Genomic DNA, 23,300 nt, shown 5'->3' on the forward strand with positions numbered 1-23,300 from the left:
TGAGAAATTGAAAAGCCCAAAAGTTCAGACCTCTCATTTCTGACATTTGGGGGCTCTTCCTATGGAAGGACCAGCTTTCACCTGATCACCATACGTCAAACCTACTGACATGCAGGTACACTCCTTCTCACCCCCTATAGATAGAGTCTCTGGTGGGTTTTATGACTTTCTTCTTAAGTATGAATAGTCAAAGGTTTGCAGGCATTTGAGGAAAGCCTCTAACATGATGGGACTAAAAACAAATACATGGGGAAAAAAGGAAGCAGAGAGAAGGCAAGAAGCAGAAAACCCTATAGTAACTGTCCTCAAAAGAGAGAAGAAATTATTCCAACCGTAACATGTTCATAGAAATCTATTTTAAAAATAACATAAAACACCCTGGCTGGTGTGGCTCAGTTGGTTGGGCATTGTTCCGTGCACCAAAAGGTTGTTGGTTCGATTCTGGGTCAGGGCACATGCCCCGGTTGCAGGCTCCATCCCCAGTGGGGGATGTGCAGGAGGCAGCTGATTGAATATTTCTCTCTCACATTGTTTCTCTCTCTCTTTCTCTCCCCTACTCTCTCTCTAAAAATCAATAAAAACATTAAAAAATAACATAAAACATGAAAAGAGTTCTTAGACTAGCTGAGATAAAATAATCACTAGAAAGTAAAGTAAGGAACTATTCCCCCAAATAGAACAAAAGATGAAGAGATGTCCAAAGGAAAGGGAAAAAATTCTAAAATTAATCTGGAAGATTCAATATCCAACTAAGAGTTTCAAAAAAAGAAATGTGTGGACAATAATCAAGGAACGCACTATGTGTTTCGGCACTATTCTAAGTGGCTGAGATATATCAGTGAGGAAATTACTGTTATTACCTCCATTATAATATATGTAAAAATACATATATATATTCTATTGTTATAAATTAGGAAACTGAAGCATAGCAAGAATAAGTGTCTTGCCCAAGGTCATGTAGTAGAGGCATGATTTGAACTTAGGCAAATCCTTGCCATTGACCCAGTACACAATTATGAAATTTCAGAATATAAGAGTTAAAGGAATTCTTCTAAAAGTTTCCAGAAAGAAAAACTGCAGGTCACAAAAGAATGGAATAAGGGTAGCATTGAAATTCTCAACAGCAACATTGGATGCTAGAAGATAAAAGAGCAATTTCTACAAACTTATAAATGAACAATTTCAATTTAGAAACCTCATCTCCATTGGACAGGAGGACAGAAGACTTGGAGGGATGTTGTGGGGGTGGGGGGCTGGGGAATAAAATTGATTGTTTGATCATTTGGAAAATAAAATTGATAGTTATTTGATCAACATGTTGTAGGAAAAAATATCAGGTGGGTGCATAACAAAGTAAATATATAAAAGATTTTATAAGAAGGAAAACAACCATAGTTCACCAGTTGGCTCCGCTGACTGGTATCCACAGTCACCAACTACTTACTACCTCTAAACTGTGAAAGGGCTGTGTGGGAAGAATGGCAGAAGGGGAAGCTGGGTGGGTGTGAAAAAGCTGCATCTCTATCTGAGGCAACAGGTAGTCAACGTGGGACATCTAAACAGATCAATCAAGAGATAACCATGACATTTATTGATAAGTCTGGAGGTAAATGACAAAAGAGACAGATACAAGTGGAATGTGGTTGCCTCTCAGAAGGTGATTAAGAAGGTAAAGAAGAAGTGGGTAATGTATATAACCTTAAAATATTATATAATCTTTAAAAACTGTGTGTACTTCTAATGTCTTTAAAAAGTAAGCATAAACTTTTGAAATTCATTTGCCATAGGTGAAAACACGGAACAACCAAACATTGTTTCACAATGCAATTTTTAGAAAACATCTGATCCATAAAGATTAAAATAAAAGTTGTATGAAACTCTCGCAATGTAACATGGAATAAAATATGGTAAGCTTTTCACATCCCCCTTCAGTTCCACAATTCATAAGTATGGGCTAGATCCCTATAAAAAACTTTCACAAACACACTTTGGGAGCAGTGATTATAAATGAATTGCACCTTTGCTAGTTGGAGTTGTTTCCAACCAAGTGAAGCAGAACCACAAAAAAAAAAAGTCAGCTTCATCCTGAATTGTTTCCGTAGCAACCATATTAACCTGGAAGGATAAAGCACCTTTGTAGTCACAGCTTCTATTGAATTACAATGTCAATGTTGATGTCTGCCTGGAAACGTCAAAAGACAACAGGCTTATGGAACAGTGGTTGTTTGCAGCTCTGGAATCCCAAGCTGCAGAGGTGAGATGAAAAAAGGTGCGCCAGGGGCCAATTTATGGTCTGTTCAACCAAATCTCCTCACCCCACCGAGATCATCTATCTGCCCAGCTCACGAAAGGATGCTCACCTCTTAGAAAAGCTGTAATCTACTGGGCATATTTTACACCAAATTGGGGCACGAAAAGTGCTGGTTGTGGGTATGTTACAAATGAAATCACGCAACAAACCCGGCAATCGTTGTGTTTTCCCCTCCTCTGAGCAAAGCAAAGTAAACTTCAAACTCTTCGGAAACCGTCGAACAGTCCTCTCAATTGTGGGCCCGAAAAAGGCCGGTGGTTGCGCTGCGCCTTGGATTCCGGTTGGCTGGGGATCCCGAGTTCAGCTCTCCTTAGTCCTTCCGTTCCACCCATAATCCCTAGTGGTTGCAGGTGTTGCTTTTTTTTTTTTTCCTAGTTCCTTCTCTTCTCCAAGCCTCCCCCCCGCCCCATCCCGGCCCCCGCCCCCGCCACACCCCCGGCCGGCCCGCGGGAAGGAGGAAAACGTAGCGTGATGTCTACACGAAGCACTGACCCTCGGCTCCCACGGGCTGCCGCCGCGCCGCGAACGTGCCGCCGCTCCACTCGGGTAAACTTCGGAGTGAGTTACCTGCACTTGGAGAAGGGCCTTACCTGAGCGCGCCTCTGCCAATGGCAGCTCACCTGAGGCCGCCCCGCAGCCAATCACCGCGCAGCTCGTCCCTCGGGCTTGTACCCTTTAGTAAAAGAATTCAGCTCCTTGCGAGAAAGTTACCTGTGGCCGACCCGGTCCGCCACTTTCGGCTCGGTGACTGCCCATTGCCACGATCCCGGAGGACCCCGCGCCGCCCGGCCGCCTCCGAGCGCGGGCCCCATGTGAGGGGCCCCCCCTTATCCCACCTTTCCGGCTAGGTGAGGGCGCGAGCGGGCGAGCGAGCGAGCGTGGTGCGGGGGGACGGAAAAGCAGAATTACCTGTAGCTCTTGTTCTGCCATCTCGGGCGCTCTCACACACCTTCACCTGCACAGACTTGAAAGTCCAGTTTCACCAGAGGCTGAGGCTCCAGGAAAAGGGGAGCGAGTTCATTGGATCAAACATGTCACAAGAGTCGGACAAGTAAGTGGATCACACGCGCCGGCTGCTGCTACTACCACTTTGGGCTGATGGCAACTGGTTTGTTATGTTTTTGCTTTTTTTTTTTTTTTTAAGTTGCTATTGTTGGTATTTTTTTTTTCTTTCTTTTTTTTCTTTTTGGTGTGTCCAGACCTTTTTTTTTTTTTTTTTTCAGATTAAGTTTCTACCCTGGTTAAGGGGAGAAACCCTACAAGAATGTGAATGTTTAATACCCGCTTTGGGCCTTGATGGTGAAAGTAGGTTTTCTTCTTTCCTCCCTTCCTCCCTGACGAAGGACCTCCACCCCCGGCTCCCCGACGAGCACTTGGGTAGTGACAGAGGTTGGGGTAGCCGAGGGCGGGAGGCCTGCTCTTCCCCTCTCCTGAGTTGCTCCCACCGCTGCAGGCTTCTCCGGCCATTTGGAACCTCAGCTGGGTTCCTTCGATTCGCCCCAAGGGCCTGCTGCAAAAGCGGGTCTTGGCGGCTTTTGTGTGAGCGCAACAAAGAGCCTTTATACTGAAGCAGAAACGGCCATCTTCCCCTTCCCGCACTGGGGCCGAGGGTGTGCGTGTGCGCGCCCCCGACGGGCGGCTAGGCGAGGGGGCGCCCAGGGTCCCGGGGGCAGCGCGGCGCCGTCCCTGCGCCCTGCCCAGCCCCTCCCCGGGCGCCCCCGTATTGTTTGGCGAGTTCAGGAAGGTGTGCGAGGACAGGGCCTTTGGGAAACGAGGGGAACTGATTTGAGGCATCTCGGGGGGGACGCAAAGGGTCGCCTGCAACTTGTCGATCCCTCCCCACCCAACCCCCGCGCCCCCACGTCCTTTGGCGCGCCCCTGCGGCCCGCGACCCCGCCGCCACCGGCCGGCCCGGCTCTCCACGCTGGAGGCCGCCACCTCGGGCGTGGCTAGCGGGATGCGTGGGCTGCGCCGGGCCTTCCCGGGGCCTCGCGGACGGAAAGGCTGGGGGCCTGGGCCGCGGGGCCGGTTTCCCGCGCCTCGGAGGGCGATCCGGGGAGCGCGTCCCTCACGTCCGGGCCGGGAACTCTAGCCTCGCCGGCGATCGGCGGCCTGCGCGGCCCGAGACGCGGGTTGCCGAGTCCAGCCGCGTCCAGGCGGCCTCCCAGCAGGCCGGGCCCCTGCCTTCGGGGCGGCTTTGTGCTGGAAGGGGGGTGGGGCCGAGGGCGGGAGCGGGAGGGAGCCGGAGGTGGGTCCCGCGGCCTTTCTTGGGATTCGGTGGCGACGCTCCCTTCCCCCTCCGCTGGGGCCCGTCCAGGGCTGGGCACCGGCTGCATCTTAGTGCAAGTGCGCAGTGGCCACATTTTTGCTTCCCATCGTGGCTTTACCCCGATGGCCCGGTTCCCCCAAGGAAACCTGACGAAGGGTGTCTCCTCCAGGGAAGGGCAGGCCGCGGGCCGCCGGCGCCCCTCCTTGGAGAAGTGGCCGGGGACCATTCCCAGATGGAGGGACTCGGGGCGGGCAGAGGGAATGGGTCGTCTGCAACTTGTCTGTCCCCCATCGCGCCCCCACGTCAGGACGCCTTTGGTGGAGATGGGGGGGAGGGCATTTCAAAGCAAAGCCATTGGTAGAGTAAGCACAGCTAATAACACATGCTGCCATACTTAAAAAATTTACCAGGTATTGGTACCACTTTATCTACCAACGAAAAGTTTAGTGCGTCCTACACGGAGGGGTGGGGATAGGAAGGGCTATGATTGTATGGATACCCTCCCGTACACCCCAAATTCTCTCTGTGGCTTTTAAGAAATCACTACGTACTCGATTTTGAAAACGTCAGTAGCCAAATGCCGAGATGACAGCAGGGTTTTTGGTTTGGTTTGATCTTTGTGTCAAAAATGGTTCCTAATCTAGGGAATACCGGATACGACTTATTGTAATTCCTTGATTAAATCACACAATTAACTTCTGGTTGCACCGCTTAGTTTTGTGATACACCACCACTGGGACGACTTAGGAATGAAGACGGGTGGGATTTATTGTCACCTGTTACACTTAGCACCACGAAGGACACTTTGGTTAGTATTGAAATTAAGTTCTAAACGCTAGCGGTCTGGTTTCACTACCATGCATTACTTGATTTTTATGAGTAATAACTACCGAGGATTACATATGTACACATTTAATGAAAATCTATTTATCTTTTATCTATTTATGGTTTCCAAGAGTCAACTTTGCATCCTGGGTGGGAAAAACAAAATCGCAATTGATTGCTGCAAAGAGAAGCACCTTTAGACCCCCACTTGCCTCACTCTGCTGGGACTATTGAGAGAGATGCTGGAAATTAGTAAATGAATTTTGGTTCCTTTTTGCAAACGATAGCCTAGTTTTCTTAATATTCATAATCTAATGGAGGACTGGCAGGCATGGGTCCAGGTTTTATGTACCTGAAGCTTATGCAGCTGTGGATGTCAGGCGGGGTGGGGTGTGGACTCTTAAGGAGAAGAATCCTTGAGCTGTTGCTGGGTCTTTCTCCTGGCAAGGGAGGGTTGGAAGCTTGCTCTTTGTCAGCTTCCTGGTACATCTGCCTAGGAGGCCTGTCTGTCTTTTCTGAAAGTAACCTAAAGGAGTACACACTGGATATTTTTCCATAAACCTATCAGAGTATAGGTAATTTTTTGGATAGCGTACGAAGATCATTTCAGTTGGCACGTCTAGATTGAAGTAGTTGCATCATTTTTATTTTTTTTTTACAGTTGTGGACTTTTCAGATGGAAAGGTCCTGCTTTTCATGTCCTGCAATGAAGCTGTCGCTAATTAAAGTAAAGTCTTTTTAGCACAGTTTGTCTTGGGACATATTTCAAAATTCTCTGTTCCCCTTTCTTAGATTTTATGAAGATTTATCACTTTTGTCAACAAGTGTGTTCTAGCAAGGCAATGATAATTTAGAAACTTATTTCACTACCATATATAAGATATATAATCAGAGAGTATGTATGTGTGTGTGTGTGTGTGCATATATATATATATATATATATATGCACACACATATATATAATTTGATACCTATAGCTATTTTTCATTACATAAATGTTTTCTGATTATCTACTATTTGCAACACATTCAGATAGAAATTATAGGAGAATAAAAAGATGTGTAAGATGGGCCATATACATAAGAAGCTTATACGGTAGAAAGTGAGACATGGACAAACATAATTTTTAAAAAATTTTTTTGAATTTTTAATTATAGTTGACATACAATATTTTAGTTTCAGGTATACAACATAGCGATCAGATATTTATGTAACTTACAAAGTGATCACCCCAGTAAGTCCAGTACTCACCTGACACCATACATACTTATTATAATATTACTGACTATATTCTCCATGCTCTACTTTATATCCCCATGACTATTTTTATAACTGGCAATTTGCACATCTTAATCCCTTCCCTTTTTCACCCATCCTCCAAACTCCCTTCCATCTGTTTGTTCTCTGTATCTATGAGTCTATTTCTGTTTTGTTTGTTTATTTTGTTTTGTAGATTCCACATATAAGTGAAATTGTTTGGTATTTTTCTTTCTCTGTCTGACTTATTTTATTAGCATAATTCCCTCTAGGTCCATCCATGCTGTTGTACTTGGCAAGATTTCATTCTTTTTTTGTGGCTGAATAATATTTCATTGCAACAAAACATAGGAAGTGCATATGTCTTTTCAAATTAGTGTTTTGGGTTTCTTTGGATAAAGGACCAGAAGTGGAATTGAAGGGTCATATGGTAGTTCTATTTTTAATTTTTTTGAGGAACCTCCGAATTCTTTTCCATAGTGGATAAACCAATTTACAATCCCACCAACAGTGCAGGAATTCCCTTTTCTCCACATCCTTACCAACACTTGTTGTTTGTTGATTTATTAATGATAGCTATTCTGACAGGTGTGAGGTCATACCTCATTGTGGTTTTAATTTGCATTTTTCCAATGATTAGTGATGTTGAACTCAACAGACATAGTTTTAAATAAGGCAATACCTGGTAAGTTACTAAAAGAAAGTACACTAGTATATTTATCAGGTCATGGTATATCAAGCCCCCTTCTCTTTACCCACCCCTACTTTTGCCAAGGACAATTACTTTTAGTCATTTTGTGTGCTTTTTCTTAAGGAATCTGGCCATTATTCTAGAAAGGAAACAGAAAACACCTAATATAGGCATCTCATGTGAATAACCTCTTAAATGATGGGGTGAAACTCTGAAATTAAACTTTTACTCTTTAGTTTTATAAATGCATATGTTTGTTTCCACTTGGCTATATAAAATGTCTTTTAAGATCACAAATATTAAGATTTAGTCAGATCTTTTCTTAAGCCACTAAAAATACACACTCATTCATTCAACCAAGATGTCTTAAGTGGCACTATATACCAGGCTTTGATCCTCACATTGAGATTCACTATTGAATAGAACAAAGTCCCCACCCTGGTCCTGCTTGCATTCCTAGTTCGGGAAAACAAACAATAAATCAATCAGGAAGGACATAATAACTTAGATCAGTGGTTCTCAACCTTCTGGCCCTTTAAATACAGTTCCTCATGTTGTGACCCAACCATAAAATTATTGTCGTTGCTACTTCATAACTGTACTGTTGCTACTGTGATGAATCATCATGTAAATATCTGATATGCAGGACGGTCTTAGGCGACCCCTGTGAAAGGGTCGTTCGACCGCCAAAGGGGTCGCGCGCCCACAGGTTGAAAACCGCTGACTTAGATGGTGATAAGTGCTTGGAAGGAAAGCAAAGCAGGTCAGAGGAATTGATCATAATAGGGATCTGTTTTATAGAAAGTGGTCAGGGATGGCGTCTCTGATGAGAGGACCTTTGAGCAGAGACCTGAAGGAATTGAGGGACGAAGCACTGAAGATACCTGGAATACGAGTGTTTTGTAGAGGCAGATGGAAGAGCAAGTGCACAGGCCCTGAGCTGGGAGAGCGCATAGCAAGCTCTAGCGTCAGGAAGGGGCCCAGTGTGGGTGAAGCAGAGAGGTAGAGAGGCGATGGTCTCATTGAGTAAACTAACAGAATCAGTTCTCTATGTGCTAGTGAAAAGGAGGAAAAAATTATATTTATAAATGGTCCTGGCAGTCAAGAAGTAAATAATCAGCTAATAACGTCAGTTTTGTGTTTCCCAGAGTTTCCTCAATTTAATGGTTAGGGTCTAGTGTTCTCTTCCTTTCAATAGATTAAATTCCGCACGCTCCTTAATTTAGAGACGAATAAATGAAGCCATTCCAGAAGACTCCTGGGAATCAGAACTGGAGAAGAGGGACCAAGTACAGATGGTGTTTATCCTGACAGTCCTGCTTCCCTAAAACTCTGAGTTTAACTTATCACTCTTCCGGGACTATCTTAATCCTTTAACATTCGCCTCCAACAAAAATAAGGTCTGCCTTTCATGCCTTCCTCTTGACCACAGTCAACTTCTGCCAACTTGTATCTATCAGAAAACACAAGTTTGCCCATTGTTTGAAGCTGAGACTTTTCAAACAGTGTGCTTTGGTTAGTTTCTCATCTTTAGTAAACTAATATACAGGCAGTCAACCGATCCGAAAAATACGAAAATGCTAGAGAACAACATAAAAATCTGGATGAGTTTTTTAAAATTGAAGACAATTACGTATGTGCTCAATAATAGAAATCTCCATAGGAATAATTTAAATGACTGCCTCCCAAATTCATCTCGTTACAAAAATATCACCGGAGGCGCTTGGTAAAACTACAAGCACCGAGACCCTACCCCAGAACTGTGGAATCAGATTCTCCAGAGAGGGAACAGGGCATCTGCATTTAAACAAAGTCCTGGTACCTTTTATGATTGGGGTAGTTAGCCAAATAATGCTTTAAGTGAGTACTTAACATTACTTCACATGATATATTCAATTTATATGCAATTTCTCAAGTGTATATTGGTGTGTAAATGAAACAAAACTTGGTGGCTTTATTTTATACTAGAGGCTCGATGCAGGAAATTTGTGCAAGAGTAGGCCTTCCTTCCTCCGGCTTTCCTCCAGCACCCAGGACCTGGGCTTCCCTCGCTGCCCTGGCTTTGTCTGGAAGGACGTCCGGTCTAATTAGCATATTATGCTTTTATTATTATTATTTTTTTTTAATATTTTTTAAAAAATATATTTTACTGATTTTTTACAGAGAGGAAGAGAGAGAGATAGAGAGTTAGAAACATCGATGAGAGAGAAACATCGATCAGCTGCCTCCTGCACATCCCCCACTGGGGAAGTGCCCACAACCCAGGTACATGCCCTTGACCGGAATCGAACCCGGGACCTTTCAGTCCGCAGGCCGACGCTCTATCCACTGAGCCAAACCGGTTTCGGCGTGCTTTTATTATTATAGATTTATTATGATGCTTCTGGATGAGTGGCTTCTGATAAAATAACTTGGGTTTATGAATTCTTAGGTCTCCTCTCAATGTCATTTTCTTTCATTGCTTGGTGAACTGCCCCTTCTGGAAGCATGGGGTCACCTTGACAGGTCAGTATTTCCAGAGCTTCGAAAAGACTTGATTTGGAGTGATGTCACCCAGGTGGGCCTCTGCTAGACACATAGCTAAACGCAGATTTTAGGCTGGATCCCACTCACCAGGGAGCTGGAATGGAGTTAGAAGGCCAGGACAATCCTTTCATTGAATTTAGATTCTACTTTATAACACAAAGACAAAGATAACAATGTCTGATCTGATGTTGGTCCCTGGTGAAATGATTTCATGGGATGTTGGTTGCAATTTCATTTCTAGAGCTAATGGTAGCTTTAAGTATTGCCCTGATAAGATGGTAGGAGGCCTTCTGTTGGTCTATAATTAGGTCCTCTTTGAAACTGACTGTGGAGATCAGGCCACTCCAATGGGCCCTGTGCCATGTGACTTAAGGAGGATTAAGAATAAGTGCTAGAGCAGCCCCTGAGGAGCCATATCTAACCATTTCTACTAGACTCCCCAGAGTCAAAAGGAGAATTGAAACAAGTAGCCAGGTAAGTCAGACATACGTAGAAACATTTAAACAACAACCATACCCAATAAGTATTTGTTTGAAATCTATAGATAATTTAAACAAAATTATTATTTTGAGGTTAGGTTATTAAATCTTTTTAGAAAGTCTTAGATAATTCAAGCAAATGCTTCGGTTCCTCTATAGCGAGGCATACATCTGGTTGAAAAATGAACAATTTTGTTAAATAGTATTCTCAATCTCTTCCTTCCTAGTTTGAACCAACATTGTCTTCCTCCTTTCCTTCCTTTCTTTTGTCTGTTTGCTGATGACGCTTTCCTGACTTCCCTCCTGTATTACTTAGTGGGGATCGACACATGCACAGCTTCTATGCATAGAGGTCAATGTGAATCTGATGTGAGGTGGTTGGTCAGTGACCTCAGTATTTACATGATCAGCAACCCGTCCTTATTACCCAAGCCAGGAATGAAGATGATGGCAGCAGATGATGTTGCCCCATCTAATTTACGTCAACTAAGTTTAAGCTTGGAAAATGTTTAAGTTCTTCTTAATTTAAGGAAAGCCTCATCCTAAGTCAATTACAGCTCTCACTCATGACACTTGGCGCTCACGTTGGGGTGTGGGCACTCTTTTCCCTTTCAAAAGGTATTCAAAGATTCCTGCTCAATTATTAAAAACTAGGCCTAAGCTGCGATCGAGTAGTGATTGGTTTGGCAAACATGTCCAGGAAAAATTCCTTAGCGAGCAGCAACAGGCTGAATAGGAGTTTTTGCTTTGGCTCAGGAGGACTAATGGGTTGCTTAGTAATGACAGCTTGTACCTGGGAGTCCCTCAGACAGCTTCACAACTCTTCATATTTAAGCACCCAGAATTCGGATTCACCCTGCACTGCACCTGCCCTGCCTTTAGAGCAGCGATTTGCAACCAGTGTGCCACTAAAAATTTTAGAACATGCAGTACATGGCTATTTAAGTCAGGGGGGCACTGACCTTCTTTCCCTTAGATTGTCAAATAAATGACTACAGCCAACACAATAGCTGTCTGGTATGAATGAATCAAAACGATACCTATTTGTTTTGGTCAAATTGGCAAAAATATATTTTTTGGTGTGCTGCAGAATTTTGCTAATTAGCTTGTGTGCCATGAGATTTCGATCTTTTCCACCTCATGGCACACAAGCCAATTACTAAAATTGCTGATCATGTAAGTGCTAAGTTCACTGACTGACTACCTAACATCAGATCCACATGCTTTAGAGATGTCCCAGCTCCTTGGTTCAGATAGATGGGTCAAGTTACCTACCTACCCATCTATCCATCATCCATTACCAGGAAATTACATTTTCTAATATAAGTCACTTAATGGCTAATGGTAAGAAGGACTGAACTATAACGGGTTAAATGGGATAGAAGCAAGAAAGTGTCTTTGGGGATCTATTTCCCCTCTCCCCCGCCATTTTATTAGTAAGAGGGTTAAGAAGTGTTTTGGAGACTAACAGGCTTAGAGCCATATTTCTAAAAACAATATATTTTGATGTGTCATACACAATACCAATCAAGTACACATTTTTGGAGTTCTATGGAAAATACTAGAAAAACTGGTTCATTTCAGGGGATTTCAGTGTACATTTTGACAGTAAGTTGGGTTATGGAGATTGTGCATTTGAATGGGTGGGGGGCGGGGGGGGGGGGGCGCGGGGAGAGGGTCCAGAAAGCAATCACTTATTTTACTTTATAATGAACATGGCAATGAACTTTGTGGGGAGCACTTTTCAAGTGAGCTGACTTCCCTTTCACTTCTAAGGAAATGCTTCCTTTAACCAGTGTGAATGCAGACACCATCAGAGCAGAGAAGGAAAGCAAGGTTCTCGTTGCTGCTTCTTATTTTGGTGCCCACCTTTCACATGAGCGCTGAATGTACAAGCACAGCTAATCCCCCAGGGCCAGGGCCTTTTGTTTTTAAAGGCCCCTGGCTTTAGATTGGGGTTTTAGAAAAGGGGAAGGTGGAAGGGAAGGGAAGACTGGAGAAAGGAGAGGAAGAGAGGGAGCAGGAAGAAGTGGCTTAGCCGCTGGTGGGTGGCCCCTGCTTCCGCAGTAGGAGAGTCACCGTGCTCAGGCTGGGTTCTGGGGTGGGTCGGGAGGCATGTGGCTGTTTGTCCTCCTGGGGAACTGCTTCTAACTTGAAGCCTAGAACCCTAGATCTAGGAGGTCCCAGAGGGCGGGCATGTGAGTAACCAAGCGTCGGAATTAGAGGTAAACGTTTGACTTGAGAAAAGCGCCTTACATTCTTTCTTCTGTGTTGCATGTTGGGGTTGTAAGGATGAGTTGAAAATCTGAAGTTCTGACGAATTAGAAAAAAATATGCTGTTTTCTTTTTTGTAGGGAGATTGAAAACAGGGGACACATTGCCTATTTCCTTCTTAAAATATGAACATGAGGATATGAAATACCCGTTTAAGATTCTGATCAGATTAATGTGAGTTAGTGTGGACTTTCCTTCCCGTGCTCACCCCAAATCGGTGTTTTTAGTCCCCAGTTAAGTGAGCCCATAAAATAATTTCTGTACTTCTTGGATCTAACTTTTCAAACAAGCAGGCAACACAGGTAGCTTTTGCCTCTTTCCTGTATTGCCAATAAGATCAGAGGAGTCTTCTTTCATTATTTTTCACCTGTAAAATGAAGTCGAACTAAATGATCTCTGAGGGGAATCACCCGCTCCAACCTTCGGTGATTCTTGTTCTCCCTCCAGAGGGGTCTGGGCCGGGGCAGTGGGCACGGGGAGGGGGGCTGAGGGCTCACAGAGAGGGACGGATGTTAGCAAGGTGGGAGAGCACAGGGCACAGTGGGGCCTCTTCTGCCCACACGCCCCCACGCCCCTTTACCAAAATAAAAGGTGGTCTGACGAAGATGACAAACAGGCTTCTGGCAGTGGGACGATTTCAGAGGCCACATGGATTTCAGAAGGTGGACAGTGAGGTGGTGAAATCAAGGTTTTACTTGTCGCAGAGGATCCCTGCACAGCCTCACTGGGTTGGTAGATAAAGGGCACAAAAGCAAAGTACATAGAAAGGCCTGGCAGGTACTCTGAGAACTCTCCTCTGGCCAGAGTCCAGGAAGCCCATGCGAGGCAGGCTCATGAGTGAGAGTGAGGCGATAGCAGAACGGATGGAACATGGAATGACGTTTAGTAAGCCCGAACCTTAGGCAAACGGACAACTTGGCTTCTCCCGCCCCCTTCACCCCCCTCCTCCTCCCTTTCCTCTCCCCTTGCTCCTCCTTGCCCCCTCCTCCTCCTCTTCTTCTCCTCCCTTCCCACTTTTCTTCTCCTTCTCCTCCTCTTAATAAAACCTAATTTAGCGACACCCACGGCCAGACAATAGTGCCAAGCCAGTAGTTTAGTAAGTGTTCAGAGGTGTTAAATGATATAAAGATCAGAGTAGCATCGGCAGTGTCACTTCAGTTACGCAGTAATATATTATTTCACATCAGAGCACACAGTAGCCATGTATTTAGGTCAGGAATAAAATCTTCTCTGGTACCCTATTGTGTGTAGGGTTTAAAAGTTTCTGAATTTGATTTTCTCTGCAGTTCCAGGACAAAAGAGACTGGAGCCCCTGGGAAGCTCTCCTTTTGAAGGACTTCTGATAGGTTATAAGACCTCTTAAGTATATTTATGCTTCCTCTGCAAACCATGATTTTTTTATCTGCTTTGTAGTCTTGGGGAAAATATGTATGTCTCACACCTTTTGAAAACATTAAAAAGGACAAATGCCTCAATAGACATATGGTTAAATAATACATGTAGACAATTCACAAGAGCTATAAAAGTGGTTAATAAACATATGAAAGAATATTTAGCTTTATTAATAATCCAGGAAATACAGATTACAGAGCAGGGAAGTTTCAAGTTTCCCTCTCAAAGTGGCCACGATTAACAAAACCGGATTTGAAGAAAACACATTTCTAGGAGGCTCATAAATTATTACAAACTTTGTGGAAAGCAGTTTGGCAAAACTGCTTGAAATGGGCCAACCTGTTGACACCTGAATTCCAGTTTTAAGGATTTATCTGTTAATCAGGCTATTAATTGTAGCATTATTTTTGATAGTGAAAAATCAGTAAAACAACAAGTGCCCAGCTTATTTGAAAGGATTATAGGAAAATGACAGGAGGAAGGGTTTATGACATTCATTAGAATGCTTATAGGCATTCAACATAAAGAATAAAACCACAGTAGGTCAAAAGTAGTTTGTTCTTCATAGAGAAATTATAAGGAGAAAAATGTAAAGGTTTTTTGTTTTGTTGTTTATTTTTTGGTTAATCCTCACCCGAAGATATTTTTTCATTAATTTTAAGACATGGCGGAAGGGAAGGGAGAGACACAGAGAGAGAAACGTCGATGTGAGAGAGACACATCAATTAGTTGCCTCCTGCATGCACCCCACCAGGGCCAGGGATCAAGCCTGCAACTGAGGTATGTGCCCTTGACCGGCATTGAACCTGGGACCTTTCAGTCCATGGGCCAACACTCTTATACACCGAGCCAAACCGGCTAGGGCTAAAGGTTGTTTCTTAAAGTAGTCATTCTGCCCCGGAGACATTTAGAAATAACACACACGTACCCTAAATAAAGTGGGAAAGCCTGCCTGCTAGCTTTGGGTGGGATGGGTCTGGTGCCTGCAGTGGTCCCTGCCTGCCTCCCTCCTGACCCAGCCATGGCACGCTGTGCCTTCTGCACTGTGCCTCACTCACCTGCAGATTAGTTTGGTTTGTATCTCAACAACCTTGTCTTTCCGGATTTGCCCAATTATCCAACCCAACTATTTTTCAGTATAGCACAAAACAGGTGTGGGTAGTGTCCCACCTTTGTGTAACTCGAAGCTGAGGCATGACTAAGGAGAGAAACCCCGTTTCTTCTCCCCAGGAGGCTCCATGTGGCTGTCTAGCGACCCTTGGAGAAAGTTCTCTGCAGGGAGGTTACCTTCCAGATACCACCTAAATGTTCCTGGGAGAGACTCGGTGGTGGGTCCACGTGGTGTTTACTCTTTTGGAGGCATAGGGAGAGCCTGGAATATGACTTTCTGTAAAAACAAAAAGTAGTTGTAGGCAAAGGTGAGTTTTTATTATTATTATTTTTTTTAAACAACAATTTATTTTTTCCATAGTGTAGGCTTGCTTTCCCCCGGAGGGCCAAGTGTGTGACTCATCAACCTGCTTCTACAAGCTGGTTCATAGATCATGCCAGACTTGGGCTGGAGTCTGTTAGTTAAGCTGGAGGAGATTGCATCACTGGATGTCCCGCAGGCAGTCTTTAATGGAGGCTTTGTCGCAAATGTGAGTTGATTTGCTTATCAACACATCCAAGGAGCATCCACAGCAGGGAACAAAAAGTACACGATGTGACTTGGAGGGAGAAAATGGCCTCATGGGATCCTGTCGTTGCCAAATCATGTCAGGGGGGAAAAAAAATTAAAAAAGGGAGGTTTCAAAAGAAATGGAAATGAACTTTGTAAATGTGAGCAAAGCCAGAGCGGTGTTTGGCTGCGGGAGTTAATACAGTTTGTGAAACAGAGAAGCATTAGGTCTGCCTTTTGGTTGTGGACGCAAAAGTGAAATTGGCAATTGCCCCCTCTCTCTCCCACACTCATCTGGCACCCCCTCCTGAACACTTTAATTCTCACTGTGCAGGAATTCACCAGGTCACAAATACTGTAGCTCACATTTTCAAAAACCATTATCTTCTTTGGATGTTCGAAGTATAAATAAAGACGCAGATCGTGATAGGGCTGGTGGAAGAAGATGAGGGAAGGGCTATGTCTTGTCTTTTTCTCCTGTGTGTACCGTCAGTTTTAGTAAACAACCCAACAACTGTGGTTTGTGTTCTATTCAGCCACACAAAGCCACAAATGTGCTCTCAGATTTTGGTACACAATTCACTGATCTCTTTTAGTATCCTGACGTTGCAATGAACTGGGGTAGCCATGATAGCATGGCTTCTCTTTCCTTTCCTCATTCTCTTCTCTTTCCTCATTTAAAAGACCCACCTGCTCTGTCTTCCTGATCCTCCCTAAACAATGAAATACCCATGTGCTCGGTGCCCCGGAAACATTTAATTACAAGTTGCTGAGTTTTCTCCTGCAGCATACCCACGCGTGGCCAAGGGAACCAAGTTGAATGTATTATTCAGAGCTTTCAGGACTAACCAGATTTTGTTGTTGTACCAACTATTCCTGGAATCTGGAAGAAATTGACAATGTTTTTACGATTCTGAGATTTTTATTGTGTCGATGGATTATTTGGTAACATCGCTGTGTTGAAGCATTTCTGAATCCCCACTGCTTTCACTGCAACAGAGCAGGCTGACTTCTATTGTGACTGTTTTGTCACACAGTTTTACATTTGCATGTTTTCCTTTTTAAGCGCTGTATCAAGGGGAGGCTTTTTTCTAATTTCGAAGAAAATATATGCGCTTGAGGTAAAAATGAAAACTGGAGAAAAGCATGTAGAAGAAAAAACACTCATAATTCCAGGACCCTAACATTGATATATTCTCATACAGTTTCTAATGTGTACATACATGTCAATGTGGTTATAAAAGAGTATACAAATTATGACCCCCCCCATTTTTTACATGAGTCATGTCATTCTGCATTTTCCATTTAATGTTATATTACCATCATTTTACTGACTAGTATTCTTCTACATAGCATTTAATGATAATATCTACCATCTTCTACTTTTTATATTTAGGTTGTTTTGCTTTTTCTTTATTATAAATTATGTGTTTTTTTCCTAATTGTTTAAGGTTCTCAATGTGTGCATACATTTTTGTAATAATAAATCTATTATTACTTTAGAATAGGTTTCTGGAAGTACAAGAATAAAAAACAAGTATTTTTAGGTTCTTGATTCAAAACTTGAAAATGATTTCTAGAAAGATTGTAAAATTTGATGTTTTCTCCAAATAGTGTTTGGGAGGGAGTGTCTTTCTCATACTGTGTCATCAGTAAATGACAGTTATAATTTTTTTTTGTCAATTTGAAATACAAACGCCTATATTTTGTTTTATTTTGCAGCTTGATAATTAATGAGGTCAGGCATTTTCTCTGATATTTATTGGCCGTTTATATTTCTTTTTATTGAAGAACTTGCTCTTGTCTGAGCTACTACATATGGCTGTGTCACTGTGTCCTGGGCGAAGGGACCTTGGGGCTGAGCTCCAGCTCTGCTCCCTCTGGCCTCTGCCCAGGGAAAAGGGCACCTTTGAACATCTGTACCAATGCACCACGTGGGATAGCTGTGGCCTGTTCTTATTTTTCACTCAAACTTAAGAAAATTGGAATGCTGATATTTTTATGATTGATTTGTGAGAGCTCTTTACACACCTACAGTTATTAATCCTTGTGTCAAAATTCTGGCGATCATGTTCCTAACTTCTTGTTTATCATTTGATTTCATGATTAAAAAAATATTTAGAGCTTTACATTTTTTTATATCAAATATATTCCTCTTGTGCGTGTAAGTACTTTCATTGTTTTCAAATGTGGAAAGTTTGAGATCAACCTTTATGGACTTAACTCATGAAAACATTTTCCTTTATTTTAGCCTTATTTTTAAGGTTATTTAAAAGACCCATTGAAAGATAATTAATTCAGACTTAATTGAAAACACATTAAGAAATATAGTTACTCTAAAACAGGGGTCCTCAAACTTTTTAAACAGGGGGCCAGTTCACTGTCCCTCAGACCGTTGGAGGGCCGGACTATAGTTTAAAAAAAACTATGAACAAATTCCTATGCACACTGCACATATCTTATTTTGAAGTAAAAAAACAAAACGGAACAAACACAATATTGTATTTGCATGTGGCCCGCGGGCCGTAGTTTGAGGACCCCTGCTCTAAAACTACCACTCAGAGATGTTAATGCTGCTAACAATGCTAACACTTTGACATCTATATTTTTACTCTCTTCTATGCAACTACATACAAATGTATACAGAGATAAGATAGTAATTTATATAATGTTTAGTAACTTATTTTTAAATCAATCTTGATCACTGCTTTTCATGATGATAAATATTTTTAATGGCCCTATAGTTTTACATTGAATGGAAATGTTCAGATCAGTTTAACCAGTCCCTGTTGTTGTACATTTAGATTTGTTCTCTCATTTTTTTTTTTTTTTTATTGTTAGAATCAGCATTTGAAAAATTATTCTCATGGCCAAATCTTCACACACATTTTTAGTTATTTCCTTGAAATTGACTTCATTGAATAGACATTCCTGATCTAAATGTGTGCTCTTTTGAAAAACATTTTTTCATATTTCCAAATTGCTACCCAGATACCTTCTCATTAACACTCCCACCAACAGTGTATCTGTGGGAGAAGGAGTCCATGTTCTTTCCTCAACAATGCATATTATCCTTTTTTTAGTTTGCCAATTTGGTAGGGTAAAAATGGTAACTTGTTTTGAATTGCATTTCTTTCTTTTTTTTAAGATTTAAAAAAATTGATTTGAGAGAGAAAGGAGGGGAAGAGAGAGAGAGAGAGAGAGAGAGAGAGAGAGAGAGAGAGAGAGATATTCATTGTTTCACCCATTTACGCATTCATTGGTTGATTCCTGTATGTGCCCTGACCCGAGATCGAACCCTCAACCTTGGCACTTCTGGATGATGCTCTAATCAACTGAGCCCCCCAGCCAGGGCTGAATTGCATTTCTTTCCATTAATGCAAATTATATTTTCTATCTCAGGAGAGCTTTATGTTTGTTTTTAATATATACAGTATTTTGATATCTTAAAAGCCCTTTTGAGGGTTTTTTAGAGAGTTCAGCATCAGTAAAAAGAGTTTATTAGCAGAAGGTCCAGCCACAGTCTGTTCTCCCGGTAGAAGTCATTGGGTTTGGGGACAGTCCCTAATTCAGAGCCCCCATCCTTTGCCAATGAAAGCAACGACCCAGGTCTGCACTCAGGTTCCCTAATCAGAACCCACAGGTTCAGGGAACTCAGGCACGGGATGGGAAGCCCATTTCCCCACGCTGGCTGATGGTATTGAGCTCAGGATGAACACCCCAAACAACAACAAGGGAGCAGTCACTACACCTCTTCCATTCGGTGATTTATCGAGTGCCTCCAGGCCAGGCACACAGCTGGGCACCGTGCCAGGCACTGAGACCGCAAAGATGAGACAGACGACTAGTTTCTGAGCCTAAGAACCTTAAACAATATAATTAGGGGGAAAAAACATAATTTAGAAAAACATGCACCTTTACTTTTCATTCTTGAGGTAATTAGTTGTGGGAAAAGTGGAGGCAGGCAGGTCCAAAATAAGACAAAATAGTGCGAGTCTTCAAATTTTCTGTTTTGTTTTGATTTGAAAAGACCTGCCCTATTTTTTTTTATTCCTCTGGTTTGGTCAGGCTGTCATCCATTCACTTTATTTTGGTCTATTATTAGCAGTTAAGAAACACTTTGGTTGTTTATCTCAGTAGCAGGGCCATTTTTTCAAAGATAAATCTCTAGGATTCTCTACTTATTCCCTCGCCCCCTCAAGTTTCTGAACAGGTTTTATTACACACGGAGGGGACGGCGCTCAGTCCTTGGCTGCTGCCTTCCTCATGGCCGCAAGGACATTGTTCATCCCCTCTCTCTCTCTCAGCACAAATGTGTGTCCCCACCCTTTTCTTTTTTTAAAAAAATATATTTTATTGATTTTTTACAGAGAGGAAGGGAGAGGGATAGAGAGTGTGAAACATCGATGAGAGAGAAACATCGATCAGCTGCCTCCTGCACACCCCCTACTGGGGATGTGCCCGCAACCAAGGTACATGCCCTTGACCAGAATCGAACCTGGGACCCTTCAGTCCGCAGGCCGATGTTCTATCCACTGAGCCAAACCGGTTAGGGCTCCTCACCCTTTTCTTGATGAATTGCAGGGCCCTCTTGTCCTTAGAGACCTTGAACAGCTCCATGGGACCACTCAACTGGGGCAAAGCCATACACCTCTCGGATCATGCCCCGCACGAACTTGAACTTGGTGTGCTTGGTGAGGTGCCTGCATGGCTGGGCCGGTGTGTGCTCACAGTCTAGCCGGGTCACCCTGTGGCCCTTGTTAAGCTCTTGGCCATGGGGTAGCTCAGAGCCATGGCTGCTGCTCCTCAATGGCTGCTGTTGCGGAAGTGTAATTAAACTTTGTATTAGAGAACTTCTCTAGAGCTGTGGGTTACAACATCTCTTTGTGTTCTCTGTCTTATGCATGTTTCTTACAGTGTTCGTGGTAACATCTGTGGAAACTGACAATTTATGGAAGTCATGAGGTGCTTTTCTAATCTGAGATACAACACAAAAAGCATCTAGGACAGTTAGGAGTTTATTTTTTAAGTGTTGGTGGCAGGAGAGCCCGCTGCATTAATCAGGAACTCGCTGTCCGGTCTATGACATATCGAGGCTGTTTTCTTCGATCTCCCTCTTAGGGTTAACCTTTTGGATCTATAATTTTTTTTTTTCCTCCCTGAAGATCTAAGAGTGAGGCCATGAGAAGGAAAATTCAGCTTACTTTGTTTGGCTACTGATTAAGGAGAAAAATATTTCATTCCAGTAGAAGGTTGAACTTGTTATTTTAAATACATTCTTTGATTAGGATTTCATGTGATGCATGCTATGTTCTCTCTCTCTCTCTCTCTCTCTCTCTCTCTCTCTCTCTCTCTCTCTCTCTCTCCACACACACACACACACACACACACACAAATGTTCGCAACGCTGTAAATGTAAGGGGTTGTTTGATTAGGAAGTCTAGCATGTCCAAAGTACAGGTAATGGCCTTCCCCATGAAACCTACAGAGCACTGTGCCAATGAAGGGCAATCTTTAAACTGGTCATATTGCATATTTTCTCTCTTTTTTTTCAACTTTATAATACAAGTTTGTTTTGTTTTTTCTAAACATTTTAATGCCCGCAGAGCATTATGCTGAGGAATTACTATCATCAACTTACCATTTAGGTTACATAGAGGTTGTTGCCATAGTTTTCACTATCATAAAAAATCATACTTTTTTTTTTTTAAATTCTCACCCAAGGATATGGTTTTTATTATTTTTGAGAGAGAGAGGAAGGGAGAGAAAGAGAGAAACATTGATATGAGAGAAACACATTGATTGGTTGCCTCCTGCATGAGCCCTGACCAGGGCCTGGGCCAGGAAGGGGTCTGCAACCAAGGTACGTGCCCTTGATCAGAATCGAACCTGGGACCCTTAGTTCTGCTGGCTGAGGCTCTATCCATTGAGTCAAACCGGCTAGGGCGATGCTGTCATTTTTTATTTGACAATCTAAAGGAAAAGAGGGCAGTGCTCCTGACTAAATAATCAGGTATTGCATGGTTTAAAAATTCTTGTGGCACACTGGTTGAAAATCACTGCTCTAGTCTAATACCTATCTATGTATCCATCTTCCTTTCCCCTCTCTTTTACTGAATCGCAAATTGTCCATTAAATAATTGTTATTTATAAATAATGATTATTTTTTTTATCCTTTCCAGAATTTAGATTTCTGAAATTTTACTTTTTTTTTTTTTTATATTTTATTGATTTTTTACAGAGAGGAAGGGAGAGAGATAGAGAGTTAGAAACATCGATGAGAGAGAAACATCGATCAGCTGCCTCCTGCACATCTCCCACTGGGGATGTGCCCGCAACCAAGGTACATGCCCCTGACCGGAATCGAACCTGGGACCCTTCAGTCCACAGGCTGACGCTCTATCCACTGAGCCAAACCGGTTTCGGCTGAAATTTTACTTTTATTACATTGCTCAGGATGTCAAGTACAATTTTGAACAGTGGGATGACAGAGGAGGTCTGTAAAGAAAGGGGTTTTAATGTCTCATTGTTAAGCATAATGGTACTGTAGGTTCTTGGTTATTCTCTTAATGTAGTGATATCCATAAATAAATATCATAATTCTTTTTTGAGCAGTCTTGTATTCCTGGGATAAGCCTCGTGTGTTATGATATAAAAACTTATTTGGAGATTTCATATCTATATTCATCTCAGTCCTGCTGCTTACTAGTGCTGTGACCTGGGCTAAGTTATTTAATCTCTCTGTGCCTCCAGTTCTCCACTATAAAACAGATTAATAGTAAGAGATCTTGCCTCCCAACATTGGGTTGAGGTATGTAACCTTTAGAATAGTCCATGGTACATAGTAAACACTTAATAAATTTTAGCTGTCATATTATTGTCATCATAAGTATATTATTATTATAAATACTGTCATTATTGCTGGTCTCTTGTGTGTGTGTGTGTGTGCGTGTGTGTGTGTGTGTGTGTCTGTAAGTCTAAATGGGTGAATGCTATCTTTGTTGTATTTTGATATCCATGTTATGCTAACTGATTAGAATGAGTTGGGAAACTTTCCATGTCTTATTAGTCTCTGAAATAATTCAGTGTTGGAATGATCTATTCCTTGAAGGTTGCCAGGGCCTGGTGAAGGTCCTTGGTTAACCTTTCAATGTCTTCCATACTTCCTTTGTCTATTCAGGCTTTCTACTTGAGGCCAAGTTTCAGCATTTATATTTTCCAGGAAATAGTTACTTTCAGATCTCCTTTGTATCAGTGGATATGTTGTCTCAACATTTCTTCATCAGATTTTACCTCTCCTACCTTCACCTTCACTCCTTTAAACCCCACCCTACCACACACACACAGACACCACAGGACAGCTCATCACTGCCTTTATGGATATTTGACTAGCAAAATTGGTGTCACAGTAGAATAGAATTTTGCAGTGATTCCTGTGCATAGAACTGAGACCAGTATTTAAAAACGAGATTTTGTCTTAGTTTAGGTAAAAGATATATAAGATTATATGTTAGTTCGAATCTTCCAAGAAGCAGTCACTAAGATAGAATTAAACAAGCAAGAATATTATTAAGGGGGTTCCGGTGTGGAGGGGTGGGGGTGGGTAAGGGGAGGAG

At 42.5% G+C, this 23,300-nt stretch overlaps 1 protein-coding gene, 1 long non-coding RNA gene and 1 pseudogene across 9 annotated transcripts in view; 1 reads left to right on the forward strand and 2 right to left on the reverse strand.

Annotated features, from left to right (window-relative positions):
- Positions 1 to 1,568: 1,568 nt before the first annotated feature.
- Positions 1,569 to 3,361, reverse strand: LOC118670694. The gene is made up of 4 exons (XR_004972443.1): positions 3,221 to 3,361; positions 2,804 to 2,984; positions 2,361 to 2,648; positions 1,569 to 2,246 (listed from the first exon to the last, which is right to left on the reverse strand). It is a non-coding gene; the product is annotated as an uncharacterized LOC118670694 (long non-coding RNA).
- Positions 2,991 to 23,300, forward strand: part of GRHL2 (grainyhead like transcription factor 2) — a 120,924-nt gene continuing 100,614 nt past the window's right edge. For 6 of the 8 annotated variants that reach the window (XR_004972441.1, XR_004972442.1, XM_036337934.1 and 3 more), the window contains exon 1: positions 3,248 to 3,362. Coding sequence is in view for 6 of the 8 variants with exons in the window: in XM_036337934.1 (XP_036193827.1) it covers positions 3,343 to 3,362 (20 nt within the window). In the remaining 2 variants the exon portion in view is untranslated. Of the gene's footprint in view, positions 3,160 to 3,247; positions 3,363 to 23,300 lie in introns of those variants that run through there. The other 2 variants (XM_036337933.1, XM_036337932.1) reach the window with 2 other exon arrangements.
- On the reverse strand, positions 19,926 to 20,478 carry LOC118670744 (annotated as a pseudogene).

This window comes from Myotis myotis, unplaced genomic scaffold, assembly GCF_014108235.1.
Source record: "Myotis myotis isolate mMyoMyo1 unplaced genomic scaffold, mMyoMyo1.p scaffold_m19_p_16, whole genome shotgun sequence".
Classification (NCBI taxonomy): Eukaryota; Metazoa; Chordata; class Mammalia; order Chiroptera; family Vespertilionidae; genus Myotis; species Myotis myotis.